General features: G+C 36.9%; 1 protein-coding gene across 3 annotated transcripts in view; it reads right to left on the bottom strand.

Annotated features, from left to right (window-relative positions):
• Nucleotides 1-21,038, bottom strand: part of LOC110094474 (ATP-dependent DNA helicase MER3 homolog) — a 36,281-nt gene extending 15,243 nt beyond the window's left edge. Inside the window, exons 1-7 of one of the 3 annotated variants that reach the window (XM_028695400.1) lie at nt 13,671-13,720; nt 13,168-13,259; nt 12,376-12,559; nt 697-858; nt 348-585; nt 230-266; nt 105-151 (exon numbers count right to left, since the gene is read on the bottom strand). In XM_028695400.1, coding sequence (XP_028551233.1) covers nt 105-151; nt 230-266; nt 348-585; nt 697-858; nt 12,376-12,559; nt 13,168-13,247 — 748 coding nt within the window. In that variant the 5' untranslated portion in view covers nt 13,248-13,259; nt 13,671-13,720. Of the gene's footprint in view, nt 1-104; nt 152-229; nt 267-347; nt 586-696; nt 859-12,375; nt 12,560-13,167; nt 13,260-13,383; nt 13,649-13,670; nt 13,721-19,353 lie in introns of those variants that run through there. The other 2 variants (XM_020819727.2, XR_002302864.2) reach the window with 2 other exon arrangements.
• Between the last annotated feature and the right edge of the window lie 2,572 nt (nt 21,039-23,610).

Raw genomic sequence — 23,610 nt, 5'->3', positions numbered from 1 at the left:
TTCTTTTTCTTAAAACCCATTCTTCACTTTTAGCAAGTAGATAACCATAAAAGTAGAAATATAAACGTGCAGTGAAGAATGGAGAAATCTTGGAGAAGACATACCAAAAACTTTTGTTACTAGCTTCACTGGCCTCATCTCTTCTCCAAATCTGCAGTTCATTTTCCTAGTGTATTAGATTCATTGATCAGTAATATATATTTTTCCTGATAAACTAACCTGAGATTACCTTTTGATACCTTCAGATGGAACCAGGAGCCATTCCGCTGGACAAATTAAAGGTAATGATTTTCAAGGTCAAGTGCAGATGTTTAAGGGAAAAGTTTTTATTTTCATGATCAGTTTACCAAGATCCTCAATGTTTGGAATTGTGGCCGAAACTGCCACGAAACGGACATTAGCCAGAGGACTAGATGTCATCTCTTTGCTCCGAGAGAGCATCTTTACTCTGCTAACTACTGCTTCTAAAGCAGCCCCACGTGGATCATTAAGCAGGTGAACCTCATCAATTAGTACAAGTGAAATATCACTAAAGAAGCTTAACCCGCCATCTCTAACTCCATGACGAGTCACAGCATCAAATTTCTGTAAAAAATAACTTAGTTCAACAAAAACATCTGAAGAATCAAGCAAAAAAAGGCAATTAACAAATCTATCCATATAAATAAATATTTTCGATGATATATTTTTCATCACCTCAGGAGTTGTTAGAATGATATCAGCTTCATGTATGTTCTTTGTATTATAAGATTCATTGTCACCAGTCAACTCCAAACACGTAATTCCCCATGTAGGAAGTTTCATATTCCAGTTGCGAAGCTTTTCCTGTACCAAAGCCTTTGATGGAGCGATGTAGATCTTACATGCATTGGGTATAAACAACAGCAAAAAAAAAAACAAATTAGCAGACCGGCAATGACTAAATCTCTACATTTTTACCAAAGAAAGTGACGCAGGGCTAGGATGCTTTCAAGGATGCAATAAGAATTTGCATGATTCCTTGATTAGAATAATAAATATTAGACTATTAGCAATTAAAACAACAAAATAAAACAAGAGAGGGGTGTCTACGCTTAGGCCAAGCCACTTGCCAAACACTTGGAGAATCAAAACAATTTAGAAATTCAACAACAAGCAAAGTAAATAGCTTTCAACAACATCCCTAATCTAACAATAAGATTAGAAGCATAGAAGGCATGCTCAATCATACGTTTACTAAGCTTAGGCGTAAGGCGGAACACGGGTCCTTCTGATTTATCACCACCTACAAACTTAGGGGATTAGGAAGATAATTGAAATGGGGAAGAAGTTCACCTTTGTCAACGTCCAGACATAAGTAATTGAAATGTTGAAGAAGTTCGTCGTTGTTTCCCTTGAAGGTTCAACTTTGTCGAAGCCCGACAACAAGTAGTCAAGATGTTGAAGATGATCATCGTTTCTCCCCTTGAAGACTACTCTTGAGAGGGAGGAGATTATCTTGAGAAATCAAGAGGGGAAGAGGGATGGAGGTGGCCGGCTAAGGATGAGAGCACGGAAGAGAAATTTGGTTCAAATTTTTGGAAGAGAAGGTGGAGGGAAATCAAGTATTTGTTTCCCCAATGAATCCTTTTACTTTGAGAAAGGATTAGTATTTAATTAGGGAAGGGGTGGGGTGGCTAAGGAGGAGGGAGAGAAGGTTTGAATTATTTCCAAGAGGGGGAGGAGGCTTATGGAAAAAATTCCATGGGAGCCCATATGGGGCCGGCGGCTTCAATGGGATGGGAGGGAATTTGTGAAGAGATATTAGGGTTTCTTAATTTGGAGGTAGGAATTAGAAAAGATTAAATTAAATCCCATCTAATTTGAAATTCAAATAGGACTTAAATTTAGTAACTTTCCTAAAATAGGATCTCTTAATTAGGAAAGAATTTTCAAATTCAAATTACTTTGAAATTTGAAATTATGATTTCCTAAATTAAGAACTTTTAGTTATGGAAAGTAGTGGAAGGAGATTTGAAATTGGGGAGGGAGGATGGGGGTAGTAGGGCCGGCCAAAGGGGATGGAGGGAGAAATAGTTAAATTACTTCCAAAGAGGGGAATTGGGATTAAGGAAATAATTTCCTAAATCCCACCTATAAGGGCCGGCGGCTTTGAGGAGGTTGGAGGGCTTGAATTAATGAGGCATTTAATGCCTACTTAAATTAATAAATTAAGTTTGGAAAGAAATATCTAATCCTCTCTTAATTTAAAATTTAAATAGGACTCAATTTAGTAAGTGATGCGGACATCCAACCGTCCATGCCTATCCGAGGAGGAGCTGAAGATCGACAACCAAGATCTCTTTGTTTTATTTTAGTTTATTGTATTTTGATTTAATTTTGCAATTTCCCTTTTTACCCTCTTGTCTTATGTAAGCTCAAGGGGCAAATGTGTCTTTTTATTTCTTTTAAGGCCTATATATAGAGGCCCCTTCTTTTATTTAAAATTCAAATTCTTTCCTAAATTATAAAATCTATTTTAGCAAAGTTTTTAAATTTTCCCTCCTCTTGGTTTTTCCCTCCATCACCAACTTGCCCTTAAACCTTTCCTAAAATAGTCTTTTATATTTTAGGCAACTCTATTCATGAGTAAATTCAAATCCATTTGAATTTAAAATAGTTACCTAATTTATAATCCTATTTTTTGTAACTTCCTATTTCATAGCCTATTTAAATTTCAAATTAAATTGGATGAAATCTTTCATTCCAAATTTAATTTCTTAATTTAAGTAACCAAAATCATCTCCCCCAATCTCCTCCCTCATCATTAAGCCGCCGGTCCCCCTCTACAATAAATGCCAAGGTTTATTTCCTAAAACTCATATATGCATTTGGAAAGACTACCAATTTCAGCCCTTAGTCAGGCCGAAATCTCCTCTATGACTGCACCGCCCAAATCTTACTAAAATCAGCCCTTTTTTTTTTCTCTGGAAGTAAATCTTTGTCTTAAATCCCTGCTGGCAGATTTTTCCCAAGGCCTTGCCTGTGGGATCTCTTCCATTAAACTCCACGTGACAATGATTCTACTCCTTCCTCCAACTGCAGCATAAAGTCTCCTTCATTGTCTTGCATCCACACCTCTTGGAAGTTCTAAAATTGCTGATCTAGAAGAGGAAAATTGCTATCCACCATTCTTCTTCAGCCCTTGGAAGACCTCTAGTTGCTGTGTTGGAAGAAGAGTTGTTGTCCAAGACTTCTAAGAGTCAAAAGCTGTTGTTTAGATCCCTCAATTTGCTCTTCAAGATCCTTAGGATCCAATCCTCCTACCCGTTCTACATCAATAAGTTTCCTAAAATAGGATTTTGTAAATTAGGAAACTCTTTCAAATTCAAATTAATTTGAATTTGATTATGAAGAGAGTTACCAAAATTATTAAATCTATTTTAGGAAGGTTGTGGGGAACGTGTAGAAGGGGGAGGAGCCAAAGGTGTCTAGTAGTGGAGAGGTGGCCGTGGATGAAGTAGGAGGTTGGGGGGAGGATATAGATGGCCGGCGGCAAGGGGTTTTGGGAACTCCTTAGGCGGCAGCTAGAGGAAGAAGAGGGAAGGAAAATTCGATAGAAAAATAAAGAACCACGAACCCGGCCGTCTCCAAGGTTGGTGGGTACTCCAAATTCCCTCTCCTAGGGATCTCTCTCTCACTTTCCAAGCACTCTCAAGATCTCTCAAGAACTCGAGCAATGGCACAAACTTTTTTTTATCATTCAATCATTCATTAACTTTAGAAGAAGAACATAAGAGCTATAAATAGCCTCATACAACAGGACTTTAAGATAAAAGATGACCTTGCCCTTAGGGCTTACATATGACTTCCCTTGAGGGGTAAAAATGGGAAAAACAATACAACATAAATAACAAATAACATAATAAAACAAATACATGAAATAACTCAAAAATACATCGACGCGAACGTGGCCGTAGATCGACGACCACGCCTCTGATATACATTCCATGTTCCATGCTCTGATGTCCCCATCAAAAAGTCTTTAATGCACACATAATTTTAATTCCAAAAAGTACCTAAGAAAAATGAGATCATCTTCATCATCATATTGATCATCAATTTTATAGCAATTATTGGGGATTTGTATGATAAATATTTGTTCTCCATTTATTCATGTCAAATGTTGCATGATGTTAAAGTTCCACTCAACCAACTTGGGATGACAAAGAAATGAAATCTTGATCGGATTGGCGACCATCCACAACTATGTCAAAGAAGAAGGTCCATAAACTATCCCTCACTTCACAAGTAATTTTGTAAGAGAAAGAAACTTATGACAATGTGACGGGTAGAGGCCACAATAATTCAGGAAAAATTCTAAGTTTTACAAATCATCATAGCCAAATGAGGATACACCAACAACTAAGGATGTCAGTGTAGTCTTAAACATCAGTCATTACGAGGGGGGTCACTCACTAACCCTTTGATAGTTGGAGATAGCAACACCACCACCCGTAGCCATACTCCCAAAAACTAAAGCCCATGTGATAAGGATTTATTTGCCTATTTTTAAAACTGCTTGGTTAGTTAGGTTCCTTGAGTCTTTTCTTTTATTTTGTTTTATTTTCTGTTTTCTTATATCTTCTAAATAGAGATAGTTGAGTAATTGGTGGCCTCTAAACTTGAAACGTAAGGAAGAGAGGGGGTTGTGGCGGATGCCCTAATGGGCCCAATTGCTTAATGTAATCGCTGTTTAGGAGGGAAAGTTTGAATTAAGGGCTGTTTAGTCTTTTTGTAAGAGTCCTTTGGCTTTAACTAGTCTTTTGGTTAGGGTTTGCTTTTCATTTTAAATTTGGAAGAGATTTGAGATCTAGGGTTTGTCTTTTTGGGCTATAAGCTTTGCTAGAAATTTGGAGAATTGTTTTTTCCTCTCGAATCGAAGAAACTTGTTTCTTGTATTGTTTTTCTTGTTAGTAGATTGAATAGAAGAAGTTTTCATCGTGTTTTCTCTCCAATCTTCTGAAATTCCTGCATCGTTTTGCTGATTTCTCTCTGAATTCAGTCTATTTCTCGTTGTTTTCACCAATTATTGATAGGTTTGCTTGTGAACTCAAGCATTCCCCCATAGGGTTACTTGCAAACTCAAGTACTTCCTATCAAATTGGTATCAGAGCATTGTATTGGGACCATCGGCGGCTAAAATCTTGAAATTTCAACGAAGAAATTTCATCCGGAAGAATATCTTCTAGTAAAGCTTGGGAAGAGATATGGCGGGGAAGAAGGTTGAAGTTTTAGAAGGAGAAATTGGGCAACTAAAATTAGATTTGGAGGGAAAATTTTCTGATTTCATCCAACAATAACGAAAGGATGGAAGGGAAGTTCATCGTGATGGAAGAGAGGTTGAAGAAATTGCTAGAAGTGAAGACCAATTTGGCGACATCGGAAGCAAGGGAACCCATCAACAGCAATGGAAGAGGTGGAAATCCTAACATGTTTAGGGGAAGGGAAAACCTGGAAGTGGAGATCTTGGAGGGTGAAGATGGAATGCCTCATCTAGAACCACTTTCTAGGGAGGAGATGAGCACTGGTTTCAAAAGAAGGGCTGCTGATTTTGTAGGGATAAGGGAGGAATTCTACCGCAAAGGTGCTGAATTTGAAAGAAGAAAATGGGAATTTGATGAAGGGGTTGGGTATGATCGGCGGAGGGAAGATCGTGACAATTAGGGAGTACCTCCTCTTCGCGGAATGGGAGGAGATATGGAGGATTCAGGGGCCATAGGGGTGACCCGAAGGTGAGGAAGCTGAAGATACTCATCTTTGACGTCGAGGATGGCCATGGTTGAATCTACAAGGTGGAATGATATTTCTCCGTCAACGTTGACGGAGGAAGAGAAGCTGACGACGGTGGGACTATGTTTGGAGGTGAAGGCACTGGCATGGTACCAATGGCGTAACATGAAGCAACCCATCAAGAGCTAGACAGAGTTCAAAGAGTGCTTACTAGAATGTTCCGAAACCGGCATGGGAGGAGAGTTCTATGAGCAATTCTTTGCCTTGACACATGAGGGGACCATAGTAGATTACTGTAACAAGATCGAGTATTTGGCCAGCAGATTAGACCGGCTGTCTGAGACAGTGCTGGAGGGGAACTTTATGAAAAGGCTTAAACCGGAGATAAGGGCAGCGGTTAGAGTGATGAGGCCAAGAGACCTGGGGGAGGCCATGGAGCTAGCCCAGTTAATGGAGGATCAGAAGCAGCTGGAGAGAGGGGCTAAGGGGAGCAACTTGAGGGGTTGTACAGGATGACCACCACCTTCTTAGCTCCCAAGAGGCCAGCATCAGAGAGTCTGAAGAAAGTGCCCAAGGAGGGAGCTGAAGGAGGGGAAAATGGAGGAAATTTCAAAAGACTGACGGAAAAGGAGATACAAGAGAAGAAGACAAAGGGATTGTGTTTTAGATGTGATGAGAAGTACATGTCGGGGAATAGGTGTAAGGACCGAACTCTTCATGTTCTCACCGTCTGTGATGACGAGGAAGCTAAAGGGGGAGGTATGAGCGGGTTACAGATAGAGGAAGAGAAAAAGTTACATCTGGATGTGGCAAAAGTCTCCCTAAACTCAGTGGTGGGGTTCACTTTGAATCACACTATGAAAGTGAAGGGAACGATAGCTGATAGAGAAGTGGTGGTGCTAATAGATAGTGGGGCAACCCACAATTTCATCTCCACCCAGATTGTGGATCTGCTAGGGGTAAAATTAGTAGAAGCAGGAGCTTATGGGGTGATGATGGGCACAAAAAAGATAGAAATTGATAGATGAGTATGCAGGGGAGTGGTGTTGACCATTCAGGGGATCCAAGTGAGGGAGGACTTTCTTCCCTTGGAGTTGGGAAGTACTGATGTCACCCTGGGAATGAAATGACTGCAGACCTTGGGGAAGACCAAGGTCAATTGGGGAGCACTGAGGATAGAACTGGTGGTGGGGGGAAGGAGAATGGTGATCCAGGGCGATGCAGGGTTGTCCAGGCCGGAGCATCTCTCAAATTCATGATCAGAACCATACAAGAGGTGGGAGGTGGATATTTGGTGGAATTGCAATGCTTGGAGAGGGTCAGTGTGGGAGAAGAGGGAGACATTTCTCTTGCAGTGCAACCACTCATATAATAGTTTAGTGAGGTGTTTCAGCTACCTCAAGGTTTACCACCACCCAGAGAGCAGAAGCATGCAATCCTTTTAAAAGAGGTGGTGCCACTGATTAGTGTACGGCCCTACCATTACCCCCAAATTCAGAAGGATGAAATTGATAAGCTGATTAGGGAGATGTTGGAAGCGGGGATCATCAAACCAAGTGTGAGTCCTTTATCTAGTCCAGTCTTAGTGGTCAAAAGAAGGATGTTGGAGGTTTTGTATGGATTATAGGGCATTGACTAAGGAGACTATACTGGATAAATTCTCAATCCCGATGATCGATGAACTACTAGATGAGATGTATGGAGCAGTAGTGTTTTCTAAGATGGACTTGAAGTCGTGCTGCCATCAAATCAGGATGAAGGAGGATATTCAAAAAACGTCCTTCAGGACGCACAAGGGGCACTACGAGTTCTTGGTGATGTCATTTGGGCTCACTAACGCCCCTGCTACTTTCCAGTCTTTGATGAAAAGGGTATTTCGGCAATATCTCCGAAAGTTTGTTCTGGTATTTTTTTATGACATTCTGGTGTACAGCAAAACGGATGAGGAGCATCTGGAGCACTTGAAGGTGGTTTTGAAAGTTTTACAGAAGCATCAGCTGAGGGAAAACCTAAATAAGTGCAGCTTTGCCCAGTCTAGCATGGAGTACTTGGGACATGTAGTGGTCCAGGAGGGAGTGGCGGCCGATTAAACAAAAATTGAGGCAATGCAGAAATGACCTATGCCTAGGAACTTAAGGGAGTTGAGGGGATTCCTAGGACTAACTGGGTACTACATGAGATTTATGAGGGGGTACAGTACCATAGCTTAGCCCTTGATCGAGCAACTGAAGAATGACTTTTAGTGGGGAGAGGCAGCAACCCAAGATTTTGAGAGATTGAAGAAAGCCATGACGACAATATCAATTTTAGCTCTTCCGGACTTCAGTCAGATCTATATAGTGGAGACTGATGCGTCAAGATATGGGTTGGGGGCAGTGCTGATGCAGAATCACAAATCTATAACATACTTCAGTCAAGTGCTGTCAATCAGGGCTAGATTTAAGTTGGTGTATGAGAGAGAATTGATGGTCATTGTCTTGGCCATTCAAAAGTGGCGTCGTTACCTTTTGGGTAGACATTTCATTGTCCGAACGGATCAGAGGAGCTTGAAGTAAATGTTGGAGCAAAGGATGGTGACCAAGGAGCAATAGAGATGGTTATCCAAACTATTAGGCTATGATTTTGAGATCCAGTATTGTCCTGTAGTAAAAAATAAGGCGGTCGATGTCTTATCCAGATGTGTTGGGGAACTTCAGAAGTTGGCTGTTTCAGTATCATTAATGGTAGACTAGGGGGCCATTAAGAAAGAAAGCATGCATAATGAAGAGTTAAGAAAGACCATGGAGGATTTGATGAAAGATAATAGTAGCTATTATGGTTACTATATTGAGGGGGAGGGGTTGTTGCATCAAGGGAGGTTTGTGATGCCACGAACTTCCAAATATATTCCTCACTTGTTACAGGAGTTCCATGTCAGTGCAGTTGGAGGTCATTCATGAGTACATAAGATGTATAAAAGGCTGACATATGAGATTTATTGGAAGGGGATGTATAATGATGTTGAGGAGATGGTGGCGAGGTGCAAATTGTGCCAGAGAAACAAATATATGACAATGGCTCCAGGAGGACTACTACAATCCTTAGCACTTCCAAATAAGAGTATGGGAGTAAGTGTCCATGGATTTCATAGATGGCTTACCACGATCAGAAGAATTCACAGCCATAATGATGGTGGTTGACGGACTTAGTAAGTATGCACATTTCATCCTCTTACGACATCCCTACACTGCAGTGACAGTGGCGGCAGCATTCATTAGGGAGGTGGTTCGACTGCATGAGATTCCTGAGTCGATTATGTCTGATCGAGACAAAGTTTTCTTCAGTTAGTTTTGGAGGCAGCTGCCCAGATTGCAGGGCATTATTCTTACGAGAAGCACCGCCTATCATCCGCAGACAGACGGTCAAACAGAGGTGGTGAATCAAAGCTTGGAGACTTATTTGAGGTGTTTTGTTTCAGAAAAGCCACGGATGTGGGCTAAATAGTTAGCATGGGCCCAATATTGGTACAATACTTCATACCATCTGCATCTCATATAACTCCTTTTAAAATATTGTATGGAAGAGACCCCCACACTTAGTGCATTTTGGGAAAAGGAGCACACCAGTTTATTCAGTTGAGCAGTACTTAGAGGAAGGGATAAGGTGTTGGAGAAATTGAAAAAACATCTGTCCATGGCACAATAAATCATGAAAAAGTAGGCAGATAGACATAGGAGGGGAATACAATTTGAAGTTGGGGTGAAAGTATTCTTGAAACTAAGGCCTTACAGGCAGAGATCAGTTACCAACAGGAGAAACGAGAAATTGGCTCTGAGGTACTTTGGCCCCTATGAGATTTTGGACAAAATCGGAGCAGTGGTGTATCGTTTGAAGTTACCCTCATCCGCCACCATACACCTAATTTTTCATGTATCACAGTTGAGAAGAGCTCTAAGGAAACATCTACTTTGTGCAGAGTTGTCAATTACACTGACAGAGGACTTGGAAGTGGTCTTAGAACCACTAGAGCTGGGGGGAGTCAAATCCGATAAAAAGAGAAACAAAGAAATGCTTATCAGATGGAGGGACCTTCCAGATTTCGATGCCACTTGAGAGCAATATGAGATAGTGAGGCTCCAATTACTTCTTTTCACCTTGAGGGGTGAGTCTTTGGGAAGGGATTAATGTTAAGTCAGCCCAAAAAGGGCCAGCTGAACCAATCCAACCTGGACCGATTCTCTACTACAGCAGGCAGCCCAAGCCAGTTGGGGGCAGAACCAAGGGGAGGGGGCGGATGCCCTAGTGGGCCCAATTGCTTAATGTAATCGTTGTTTAGGAGGGAAAGTTTGAATTAAGGGCTGTTTAGTCTTTTGGTAAAAGTCCTTTGGCTTTAATTAGTCTTTTTGGTTAGGGTTTTCTTTTCATCTTGAATTTGGAAAAGATTTTAAATCAAGGGTTTGTTCTTTTTGGGCTATAGGCTTTGCTAGAGATTTAGAGAGTTGTTTCTTCCTCTCATATCAAAGAAACGTGTATCTTGTATTGCTTTTCTTGTCCATGGATTGAATAAAAGAAGATTGCATCGTGTTTTCTTTCCAATCTTCTGAAATTCTAGCATTGTTGTACTGATTTCTCTCTGAAATCAACTTATTTCTCACTATTTTCACCAATTATTGATAGGTTTGCTTGCGAACTCAAGTATTCCCCCTTAGGGTTACTTGTGAACTCAAGTACTTCCTATCATACAGCACCATTCCTCTTTTCAGCTATTTGTAATTTGATTTTTTCAGTATTTCTTGTCTAGCCACTGCTTAATCCTTTCTTTCACTTTTCCAACAGCCATTCAATTCAAGATTGAACCTGCCTTTTTTTTTCAGTCCTTCCAAATTATTGTCTCGGTGTCACCATGCATGGAAGATGATCGACTCAAACCATCCAAGTTGACCAAAGCCAATCAGCAGCAATCAAGACAAGGCAGGTTCGATCTTGTTTAAACACCAATTCAAGCATTCTTGAACTCATGTTCGACCATCCATAATTCATATAGAGGTCAATTCAAGCCAATCCGAGATCATTTGGGCATTGCTTTAATGTGTATCAAATTTAGCGTGATCTTTTTTAGGTGCTCAAAATTCATTGTGTCTAAAAAATCATACTCGAATGAATTGGAGCTTTAAAGATCCTATAATTTCTAAATTATTAATCCAAAACACACCTTATATACACATTGATCTTATATCAACACTGGCTTATAATTTTCAATCTCAATTTAAACTAAACTTACACATTGTAGATAGTCTTAAATAAAATTATATATAGCATGTTCAATTTTTTTCCTAATAATCCTAAGCCCTTTATCTTCTAAAAATTTTCTTCGTTATTCTAATCTTTCATAAGAGTACACTGACAATAGCCCTAGTGAGGGGATTGTGCCTTTAGACGATCAAGTTATTAATAAGAGTACATGTTCTAGATATCTTGGATCTATTGTTCAGTGATGGTGAAATAGATGGGGATATTACCAGCAGAATTCAAGTTTGTTGGTTGAAGTTAGGGGTGTCAACTTTTGACCCGACCCGACCGTTTAGATCCGGGTTGGGTCGGGTTCGACCCGAACCCGACGGGTTGACCCAAATTGACACCCCTAGTTGAAGTGGAGGAATGCATCGGGCTTGTTGTGAGATAGAAAAGTCCCCCACAAACATAAGGGAAAATTTTATAAGATGATGGTGAAACCTCCAATGCTTTATGGTGCCGAATGTTGTCCATTAAAAGAGAATCATAATACTGCGTTAAGCATTGCAGAGATGATGATGCTTAGGTGGATGAGTAGCTTTACCCTTAGAGATAGGATACGAAATGAGCATATACGTTAAAAGGTTGGAGTAGCTCCAGTGGAAGAGAAGATTAGAGAGATTCGCCTTACATGATTTGGTCACATTAAACGGAAGCCTTCTGATGACCCGATTAGGAAAGTTGAGGTATTAGATTTGACTTATGTTAGGAAAGGTAGAGGTAGACCTAAAAATACTTGGTTATAAAGTATTAGAAATGATCTTTCTTTATTAGATTTAAATGAGAATTTGACTTTACAGGGCGCAATGGCGAAAAAGGGTTCATGTAGCCGACCCCACGTAGTGGGACAAAGGCTTGATGTTGTTGTTGTTGTATTCTAATCTTTCATCTATTAAGTAAAGGTCTCACTTATTAGAATCATGTTGCATGCTAAGTGAGAATTCTATTAAAATAGGTAAAAAAACTAGACAACTGATCAATCATGAAAAATGAAGGCTACATGAAGAATTAGGTTCATTTAAGTGAAAGATATGGTATAAACTAATTAGTATTTCTACAACGTTCACAAGATCATCGTTGATGAAATTATCCAATGGAAGCAAATGAAGCTTAATTACGAGTGCTTAATTACATGGATAATTGCTAAATAAAAGATTAAATTCAATCAACAAAAGTCTTTCACTCAATCAATGAAATTGTGGTTAACTTTACACAAAAAGAAACAAACGAATATGCTGTTTAAAATCATTAATATGCTTTTTTCATGAAATTTTGTATCATTAGCTGGAGGATCAAAAAAGATTATAAACAAGAGAGAATTCCTTTGTTATTATAAATAATTCAAGGACATACTGTTTTAAGAACTCCTTTCTCATGATTACACTTTCCCTCCTGAGTGAGAAATTTTGAGAAGAGCCGAAGAATGCAGAGCTCAAAGAGCACTGTTTTCCCACTTCCAGTTGGGGCCGATATGATCATATTTATATTGGAAAGATAGCACCCACAAAAGCATTCACTCTGCAATGAATTAAAGTACCTATAGACAAACAATTAACAGATTTATCAGATCTTTATCTGAATTTGAGAAAAAGAAACTCCCATTAAGAGCAGAAACACTAAATTACTTGACAAATAAGATTATAAGTACTTTTTTTGGAATTGTGTGCGACAAATCGCAAAGTATTTGGCTTAATGGAGAAAGGACTTTATCCTCTAACAAATGGTCACCGATCCCTTCACAAGACTGTAAGTACCTCAGAAGTTTAAAGGTTTGGGCTATTTTTGAGTGAATTTGAGTATAGTCCAACAGCTTTTAGATAACTATATCACAATGTACAGAGATTCTTTGTTATTGTATCCTCGGTGAAGGACATTTCACAAAGTACATTGTAAATTGGCTGAAGTTATGAACTATCAAATGACTAATATTTATATTTATGAGTCAACCTTGGAAGGTTTAACTCTATCCAGAACAAACTAGATGTGCTAATATAAATTCTAACTTGTCACTATACAGAGCTTGAAAATACACAACCATCCATGGTAAGAAACGTAAAATCTGACTAACAAGATTCAACTGCCACACAGAAACGAAATGGCATTGTGATATATTCTCAATAGAAATAAGGATATCAGTACACTTACCTGAAACTAAACATGGAACGAAATGGAGAAGGCAACTCCAATACAGATCTCAGAGCATATGAGTCCATGGATGATCTCATCTCACCAAAATCCTGCAAACCATAAGCTAGAACGGTTCAAATACTCTCACACGGGATACATTGAAGAAAATATAAAGTAAAACATCAGGCATTTATGATTATTGAACAAGCTAATCAAACTGTGGGGAGCACATACCAGTGTAAACTATCGTACGTATTTGCGCCAAATTTAAAAAAAAAATAACCTAGGCTCATTCCTTCATCAGGAAAGTAGGTCAAATAATCTATCCTTTCAACCCAAACTGTGTAGAAATCTGGAATAGAGAGAGAGTTCGTTATCTAGTGTAACTATAAAATCGGCCAGGAACCCAAACTCCCTGAATCTGCTCCATCCGAGAGTCAACAGAAGTATAACTTTATTGATTCAACGCATCATTGTCAAAGAGAGAGAGAATAGAGAGAGAGAGAGAGAGAGGGACTGGCCTTTTTTTCTCCTTGAGAGCTGAGGGCTTCCTTCCTACGACAGAGGGAGGGAATACAGAGAGACACGGGAAGTTTCGAAAAGATCTAAAGTGCCGTGGACCTTTATAGCGAGTCGACTTTCCAAAATCCTAAATCCAGAAAAACTAAGGGGCTATTTGGCAACAAGCGGAATTTAACTTCAGTGGACTTACTAAATTAAGTTAAATTAGATAATTAATTTATGCATTAATTATGCTATTAATTAATTAATTAATTTACTTAATTATTAATATTTTAATTTCTATTAATTAAGTTAATCAATAATAACTTAGAGGCATCTAGGGTTCGCCTTTCATCTTCTCTTTTCATTGTTGTTGTTCAGCTTCGTTGCTTCGCAAGAGGTGTATAGATTGCACGCGTCGCTTCTTCAGCTCCTTCGTGGTTGTTAGGCTTCGCTCCTTTGACAACTTTCCCTTCTTGTCAGATCGGAAGTTACGACATTTTGATCAGAAGCAAGAACAAGAGCTCGCAGGTTGTGAAGTTAACTTTCTCCCTTTCGCGCGCTTCTAATGTTAAATATCGTTAAATCCGCCGAACCGAGGGATTTAGTAAATCCGGGATTTAAGCCGTAAATCCAGGATTTAACGCGCGCACAAAAACCGTTTGGCTGGATTTAGCGTAAATCCTACTTAAATCTCACGATAAATCCGATTCCAAACAGCTCCTAAGGGAATTACATAAATACGATTTTTTTATGTAAGATTTTTTTAACTATCAAATTTTTATATTTACTCGTATCATTATCAAATTATTACATACCTCAAAATGTGATTGTTGTTCCTTATTTCTTGTGCCACCTTCTCTCCTACTTGATGGATGGCCTTTGCAGTTGTGAATAGAGCTTGAAGTTTTTACAGGAATGAAGAAATGGTCAAGTAAAGGGCAATGGATGGGGAACTATGTTGAGGTGGTGAGATCCTTTGAAAGGATAGAGCCCTCAATGTCCAGATGTGAGTATTAAAAATGCTCCAACTTGTTAGTGGTATAATAAAAAAATGTCTGATGAATAAATGAATTCTAGAAGCATTTGGATCATAAAACTTAGTGTCACATCCCAATCTGAAAGGTGGTACATGGTACGTGATGAAAGAATAGCAAGACATGTTTTGTATTCACAAAAAGAAATATGCATATATAAGTGATATAGTAGGGTAAACAGAGGAGTGAATTATAAAAACAATTCATTAATAAAATGCAAATATTTAATACATCCAAATAACAATAGTTATGATTAGGGTGTCAAAAGTTGATACGACACAATAACTCGACCAGAACCCGACTTGAAATTTTTGGGTTAGACCTGACCTGATTTAAAAACGGGTCGGGTTTTGGTCTATAAATCTGACCCATTTAAAATTTCGAGTCGGTTTGGGTTAACCCGAGAACTCGATAGTGACCCGGATTGACCCGCACGATCTACTTAGGGCGAGTAATTAGTCACTCACTCAAGACTTCGGCCGCTATTAAGTTCTCATTATGCTCTGCATGCTCTCCACTCCCCTCCTCTCCTTCTCTGTTTCGTGACTTCTTATAGGGTTTTCTCTCCTCGGATCTCTGGCTTCGCCTATGGTTTCATATCCTCTCCTTCTCTAGCATACTCTTGGTCTGATGTGTTCACCGTGCACATCTCCTCAGCCTCAAGAAGAACACTTAAACCGTTGCTGTATCACAATTATATTTTATATTTTTAATTTTTAGAAGCTTCACCTATGAGCACCTATGGGAATTATAAATCGTTTGAAGGATTTCGACATTTCGTCATGTCCGTTTGTCACACTTACTTCAGAGATCCGAAGGAATGTTTCGTTTAGGGTTTTCTGATTTGTTGTTATTCTATCGAATATTATCTTGGTTTGTCTCGAATAAGTATAGCATACATTATCTGGTTAGGACTTCTTTAATTTCGCAATTTTTTGGACCTTTTTGCTATTCAACTTGTTAGGGTTTTGTTTTTTTTAGGAAAAGTTAATTACTTTTTCAGATTATTGATTCAATATATAATTTTTCTTGTTAGTCCTTCCCATAAAAATTGACGGTGTGCTGTTTTGATGACTTGATCTTTTGAGTTAGGGCTTTGCTGTCATTTTAACATGCAAATTGTCAGTTTGTGTTATTACATTTTATTGTCTCTTGGAATGTATGAAGTTGTTTGGTAGATGTTTTTATAACTTTTACATTGGAATTTGAGGCTTCTTAACCGTGTGGGTTGGCTTGTAACTATTTTTTATTGTTGTTCTGATTGTTGTAATCTGTCGTCATCAATTAGTTGTGGTTTTATAAAGTGATGATGATAAACCTTTTGAAATGAAAGTGGGAATCGTATCAGTGTAAGTGCTATTATAATCAGGTGGCATTTGTATTCTCTTCGAATGAGCATATATTATATAATAGAATGAACATATACTAAGTCTATACAGATTCCCACATTGGATGGAAATATACTAATATTTAGTACACTTACAATTCATTATGTGATTAATGATTTAGAGGATTTAATCTTAGCTATGTATTAAAGTTCTCTATCAATTTAACATGTTTTATTGCAGTAAAATCTTTATGAAGCTTGAAGACACATTCTTGAAGCAATTTTTTGGTGCAGCAATTAAACAAATCAGCAAAGTGTAATTTATATTTTATACTTTGTATTTGTGTTTATTACAAACTCTTTTACAATTTGTATTCTATAAATTGATTTGTAATTCAACAATTGGTTTATAGTTTATAAATTGATATGTAAACGATTTGTAAAGAGCAAAATAGTAACGGATATGTAAATGAGCAATTGATTTGTAACTTGTTGTTCGTATTTTGTTTTAATTTTACCTGCTCAACATATTACCTACTGTTTATATGCTATTCATTTTACCTACTCAACTTAAACTTCAACGGATTTGTTTTAATTGTAACTTGTTGTTCGTTTTGATATGCAAATGTGCAACATATTACCTGTTGTTCATAGCTTCAGATCCGGGTTGGAGGGTCGTGTCGGGTTGACCTGGGTCTGAAGTGGGTTGAATTTGGGTACGAGAAAGTGACCCATTTTAAAAAAATAGGTCAGGTCAAATAGTGTCAGGTCAATTTTGGATTAGACCCAAACCCAACTCGTAACTCGATTTTGACAACCTAGTTCTGATACAAGCCAAAGGTAATGTAAATAAAATAAAAGGCAGGAAACCAAAATTACCCAACCCTCAATCAGAAGCAAAATAAACTATTACAAATATAAAAGATCCAAAACATATTACTATTGATAACTCTGCTCCTGAAGTGAAGTCAGTCAAACACACCTGTTGGATCTATTGTAAAAAGAGATAATGGATGAGTTTAATAAATCAAACTTAGCAAATAACTCCTATCTATCAATGCATAAAAGACTAAGGAATGGGGCATGCAGTATGAACAACCAAATGGTGGAAGTAACAACTTATAGTCATCAAAATAAAGTAGTATTAATACATGTCATGTTTCCATAATGAATATATAGTAGAATCGCAATTAAAGCACAATGAAAGCATAGTAAAAGTGTAGTGAATATGCAGCAAAAGCACAACAATATTAACTAAATAATTCATAATAACTGAAACTTACTTGTCAGCATACTTTTTAAAGCAATCGTTTATAAATAATTGCTTATATTTACATAGAAAATCTCTCCTAGTGAATTCCATTATTTTGCAGGTCTAATAATGATTTTAAAATAATTAACATAAATTATATCAACTGGGGGAGCTATAGAGGCTAGGGGGCTTTCTAAACATTTGTGGCCTCTTTTAAGAATATACCATAGCTTTTATAAATCATCAATATAAAAAATAACCAACGAAATCAACTAAAATCATATACATTAAGATATTTTACTATTCATTCACCAAAATATTATTTACACTAGCTACATGATCACTATAATCACTATTGCATCACAAACTCATGAGTACAAAAGAATTAAAAAAATGTAAAATAAACTTCAAAGAAAATATGAGAATCTTTGCCAACCTCACTCTAATTTGCCCTGACCCCTTTCATGAACTAAAATCATTTAAACTAAAAATAATAAGCTAAAATGTCCAGTAAGAAACCAAAACTCTATCACTGCTTCAATACAAGGCAAAAGAATCAATGTGTATGTTCAGTTCTAGTCAATATCAATTATCACTTAATATGGGCAGTAAAATCTCAAAAATAAATACTAAAATTAATATGATTAGTGAAATCAAAAGATATCTATCAAATTATTAGACATACGATAAAGAATAGTATCATTCAAAGAAACATGTTAGTATGTTATATCAATATTAATGTTGGAATGAGCTGTTAATATGTTAATCAGTTTAATATACTATCAATCAAATAAATATCATTAAGAGTATAATTATTAAAAGCAAAGTATTAAATTCAACTTTAATATGATATTTTCTTTCGTACATATGTTATATATCATAGCTTTTAATCTGTCAATCTCATTTAATATTTCATTTATCTTCAAAGGTGGGTTTCAATAATCATTTAAGAGTCGTCATCATCTACCCGTTGGCATAATCCAGTTAATCAATTACAAGCTTCAATTAGGATTACACCACCAACCTTTTATTTAATTCAGTTTGATGAATTTAATCTCTTTTAAATCGATAAAAATATATTTTCTTTTGATTTATTATATTTTTACCATGTAACTTTTCGTATATAATATATATAAATTTTATGAAAATTTTGACTATAATATTATTAAATTTTAACAAGTAAATTAGAAGTTATGAATTTTTGAAATAAATGTATAATATGCAAATTTGATAGATTTCTCTGCATTTTATGACTTACTGTATTTTATACCTGATATTGAGTTATATTGCACAGGAAAATATAGCATTTATATATAAATAATGGAGGATGACTTTGACACCATAATTAATATGGGTTGGCTCTTAAAACATAATATCCTATATATGAGGGTGCAACGACGAATTTTTCATTAAATAAAATATTGGTGGTGTAATCCTAGATTCCAAGTTATAACCTATAACTGATTGACCAAATTATGCCGACTGCACCTCTCTTTCTCTCTCTTACATTTGTATGTGTGTTGGATCTTCGTTCAAAGCTAAGAAGTTAAGCTCTTTATCTCTCTAATGTTGCGAATGTTCTAGAATGCAACAAATATAAAAAAAAAAAATCCTATAGTTGATTTAGCCAAAGTCACAAGTATTGTCTCATGCAGTCTAATGAGGCTACTATGAAATATTTACTCATCAGTGGAGCAAGCTTTTGGGCCAAGCTCTTCTATTATAGTTCATGATTTATCTTCGCTATATGGTTTATTAGGTTGAGATCGAGCTTGAAGAAATAGTGCATGATCTTATAAAGACAAAAGCGTATAACTCGCGAATGAGCCGGCAAAACAAATTTTGATGCATTTTATACATTCTCGATCACAATTCATATTTCACTCTAATAAATTCAATAGATACAAATCACTGCTTTGTGACCAAAAAAGATAATCTTAACTACAGTCATTCTTCTGAGGTACTGCAATATCACTATTATTTATCATTTTAATCAATTAAGAAACATTGTTCAAGCATCAAAACATACATGACAACATGAAATCGTATTAGCTTTGAATATACTATTTACATAAAGCAAAACTTACATGATTATTTTGCTCAACAACTCATTGGAGAAATGCATTGCTCGGCCTGCATCACCCTTCTTAAGGTAACCATTGATTAGTGCATCATACATAAGCCTGTTAGGGAACAATGATTTGCCTTCCATCATGTTTAGAAACTTCTCAGCCTCCTTCATTTTTCCACACTGACTGAGACTTGCAACCAATGCAGCATAAACCTGAGGGCCTAAATCAAGACCTCTATACTGCATTTCATGATATAAACTTATAATCTTTTGATCCTTACCTATCCTCCCAAACCCATTAATAAGATTGCAATAGATGTTCTCATTAGGAACAAATCCTCTATCTGAGAGAGCAGTAAATATTTCATCAGCTTTCTCAACTTTTCCATTATCACAAAGTCTTCCAACTATCTCACTGAAAGTAGAAAAAGAAAGCACAAATCCTTCTTTCATCATTTTCTCATAGAATGCTAAACTCTCTTCCAATCTACCAGCTTTAGCACACCCCTCTATCAAATAATTGTAAGTTTCATCATATGGTTTCAGGCCATTGGAATGCATTTCTTCCAGCAGTCTCAGAGCTTCTTCAATCAACCCGTCGTTGGCACGAGCACGAATAAAACAAGTGTACACGAAAGCATTCGAACCGCATCCTCTATTCCGCATATCATCATAGGCTGTCATGGCCTCATTGAACTTTCCAGTTTTGCAGTATGCAAATATGATTAGAGAACTCATAACATCATCCAAAATAAGGTTTTTCTGCAGCATTCTCCTCAGAAGAATGAATCCGTGCTCAATTCTATCTTCTTCAAACATCCATAAAACCAATGCCATATTCACCAGAACTCCAGGACCAATTCTCTTTCCATGAATTCTGTCCAATAAGCTGAGCATCCTTTGCAAAGATCCTTCCTTGCACATCAAACTCACCATGGTCTCCACACTAGTTTGATTAGGATAAACTCTCTTCTCGAGCATATTCTCATACACCTTCCATGCAAGATCACTCCGATTCAAGCTCTGTGCTACATGCAGCATTCTGTTAAAGGTAAGAAGGCTCAAAATGATCCCATGATCTCCCAAGTAGCAGCAAGCATCAATTGCTTGATCTAAAAAACTCATCTTTAAGTAAGTCTGCACAAGAACATCAAAAACTCGAGGATCTGGGACAGCAGCTTCATATGTGCTTAAAAGTGTCTCTAAAACCAATTTTTTTGAGGATTCAGGAGCTGAATTCTTTGTTATAGAGGATTCAAGTAGTGCTTGTGCATCGATGAGAAGATTTGCTCGAACGAGGATGTGGACGACAAGGCAGTAGGATTTGAGAGAATGTTGGTGCTGCATGTGTTGAGATGACCAATGGAAGAATAAAAGAGCGTTTTTAGCATCAGTCGGTTCTTTCAGATTAAGGATGATTTTCTCCACTAGAGTGTCATTGAGCTTTGTAGAGTTGAAAGTGGAGCTCAGAACTTCCCATTTTCCGCCATTTTTAAGGAGGCTGCAGATTGACGAGATAAGAAGAGAGAGATTTGGCGAATTGGCTTGGGAGTGGACAGATCGTGAAGGGAGAGAAAGAGTTTTGTGGTGCATAAATTGGAAGATATAGGCGATACCTCGAGCTGTGATAATGGTAGAGTTCATTGAGGACTTTTGAAGCGCCAACGGCAGGAAGTGCGTCCACTGTCAAAGCGGGGGAAGAGTATTATTATGGGGGCTGTTGGCAAATTACATATATTTCAAATAGATGAATACTTCAAATAAATGAAACTTTAAAATAGACAGATTATTTGCATTGTTGTAAATTAAAATTTTGAGGATTGTACCAATATACCATCAATTTCTTTTATATATTTGCATATCTAACACTGAATTTTTTCTATTTACTAATATAACGATCAAATATAACTAATTTAAAATAAATCACATCCTTTTATATATTTGCGCCAATGATATTTGAATATAAAAATACATTATAATTTTGGGATGTATATGTAAATCTTTCCATAACTTTTATTGCTTTATTAATTGAAAATAATTACTGTAGGGCATAAAGAGTGGCATTATGCCGCTGCAAATGATCGGGATGGTAGGGCATATATATATTGTTATGGGTGTCAATTTCGGGTCATGGTTCAGGTTCGGGTCGAACTCGAACTGACACGGGTTCAAATGGGTCGACTCTAACCCGGCCCGGGTAGATAAACGGGTCGGAAATCCGAATCCGGACCTGACCCAACGGGTTGCAGGGTTGACCCGACCCAAAACGTTGGCGAGCGCGCGGGGCGCCGGCGCTGGCAGTCGGGCCAGCTTCGCGGGCAGGTGGGGCAGCGCGGGCAGTTCAAGTTAAACGGGTTCGCAGGTTGACCCGGCAACCCGCCGGGTCAACTGAACCCGACCCGTTTTAAAATAGGATTTTTTTGGTCGAGTTTTCGTGTCGTGTCAAATATTGACATCCTTATATATTGTCATGTTTGAGAATCTAATGAAAGAATTAAACTCAATCATAATTACATCATCTTCAAATTTTAAAATAACAAACCCAACTAATTACCCAAATTCAAGAGAAAATATAAACATTCATTCACATTAGGGCTATCAAAATCGGGTTATGAGTTGGATTCGGTTTCAACCCCGAATTGATCCGGTACTATTCGAGTCAACTCGAACTCGAGCCGTTTTTAAAAACGGGTCAATTTTTTGGACCCGAACCCAACCTGCTTCGAGTTCGAGTCAGCCTGTCTGACTCATAAGCGGCAACGACTTCCGCTCATTTGCATGCTTATTTAGCAAAATCCTGTAAACGGCAAATCGGCAGTGGTCATGTAGCGGTATTTGCAACGTTGCGGCAGCGAACGACGTGCAGCACGACTGCAAACACAAAGAGATGCGAGTAAGCTTGGCAGTGACTTCCGCTGGTTCGGGCAGGCGACGCGGACAGCCAGGCATGCGATGCAGGCATACCTTGATAGACACGGTCAGATGCAGGTAGAGGCTTTTTTTTCGGGACATTCCCGAATTTTTTGGTCAACTTGAACCCGACCATTTTACAAACGGGTCGAAATCCCTTATCCGAACCCGATCCAGTTTGGATTTGGATTGACCCAAATCCAAAATTTTTAGGTCGTATTAAATATTGACACCCCTAATTCACATTTTATTCTACATATCATCCAAAAGAACATACAGTACACTTTCAAATCATCAAACATACTATTTAATTTTCCTTCTTTAAAATAATAACGTAAAAGTGAATAGTAAGTTTTACAATTTAATTAGAGTAACGTGATAATTACACAAAGTTCGACCTAATCACTTATTTTTAATGAAGATATTGATTAATTAAAATAAAAGCTTATAAATTTTAGATTTGTTTTCTTAATATTTTTTCTCTTATAGATGTTGTAGATATGATGATATCATCCAATTAGTTTATATTTTTTATCTACAAACGCTAAGTTAATATATTTTAACTATTTCATTATTATTATTTTATATTTTTCAAACCCTGGCATTACCCCTTAAAATTTTTAACTAAATTTACTATTTTTATATTAAAGCATCTTCTCATTCCCTTAATTAAATGAACATTTTATATATTTATAGAGAGAGAGAGAATCGAATAAATCGTACTAATTTTATTATTGTAGTGAAGTAGGCATTATTAAAATTATAATATAATTTGAATAACTTATGTTTTATTTGGAATGACTTTTTTACTATTTTCTAAAGTAACTATTTAGTATAAAAAATTTTTAAATTAAAAAATTTTGTATTAAAAAACTGCTTCAGAAAGCAATAAGAAAGTAATCCCAAATAAAGCCTTAGGCTTCGTTTGGGACAGCTTTTTTCATGCTTATAAAAACAGCTTTCTAATACAAAATTTTTAAATTTTGTACTAGAAAAATACTTTAAAAAACAGTAAAAAATCTATCCCAAACGAATTCTTAGTCAATTGAGAATGAGAGAACGTATAGCTCACTGGATTGAAAGATATATTTTTTAGATTATAAATATTATTCATCATTTTTTAAAAAAAAATTAAGATTATGTAAATGGATGAAAATCGTATACAATGTTGAGAAATATGGCTTCTTCTTCTTCTTCCTTTTTTCTTACTTGCTAAAGATAAACTTCCCAAAAATTTTATTTGTCTTCATTCATCATAACTCGTTTATTCAGCAATAGACAGTCAATTAATTGCAACAAAAAATCAAAATTCATCGCTAAATTAGTTATAATTTTAGTGGATTGTATTGCAACAAAAAAAAAA

The sequence above is a fragment of the Dendrobium catenatum genome, unplaced genomic scaffold (assembly GCF_001605985.2).
Source record: "Dendrobium catenatum unplaced genomic scaffold, ASM160598v2 fragScaff_scaffold_629, whole genome shotgun sequence".
NCBI classification, from domain to species: Eukaryota; Viridiplantae; Streptophyta; class Magnoliopsida; order Asparagales; family Orchidaceae; genus Dendrobium; species Dendrobium catenatum.
The sequence above is the reverse complement of the archived record's forward strand: the minus strand, read 5'-3'. Positions and strand labels throughout refer to the sequence as shown.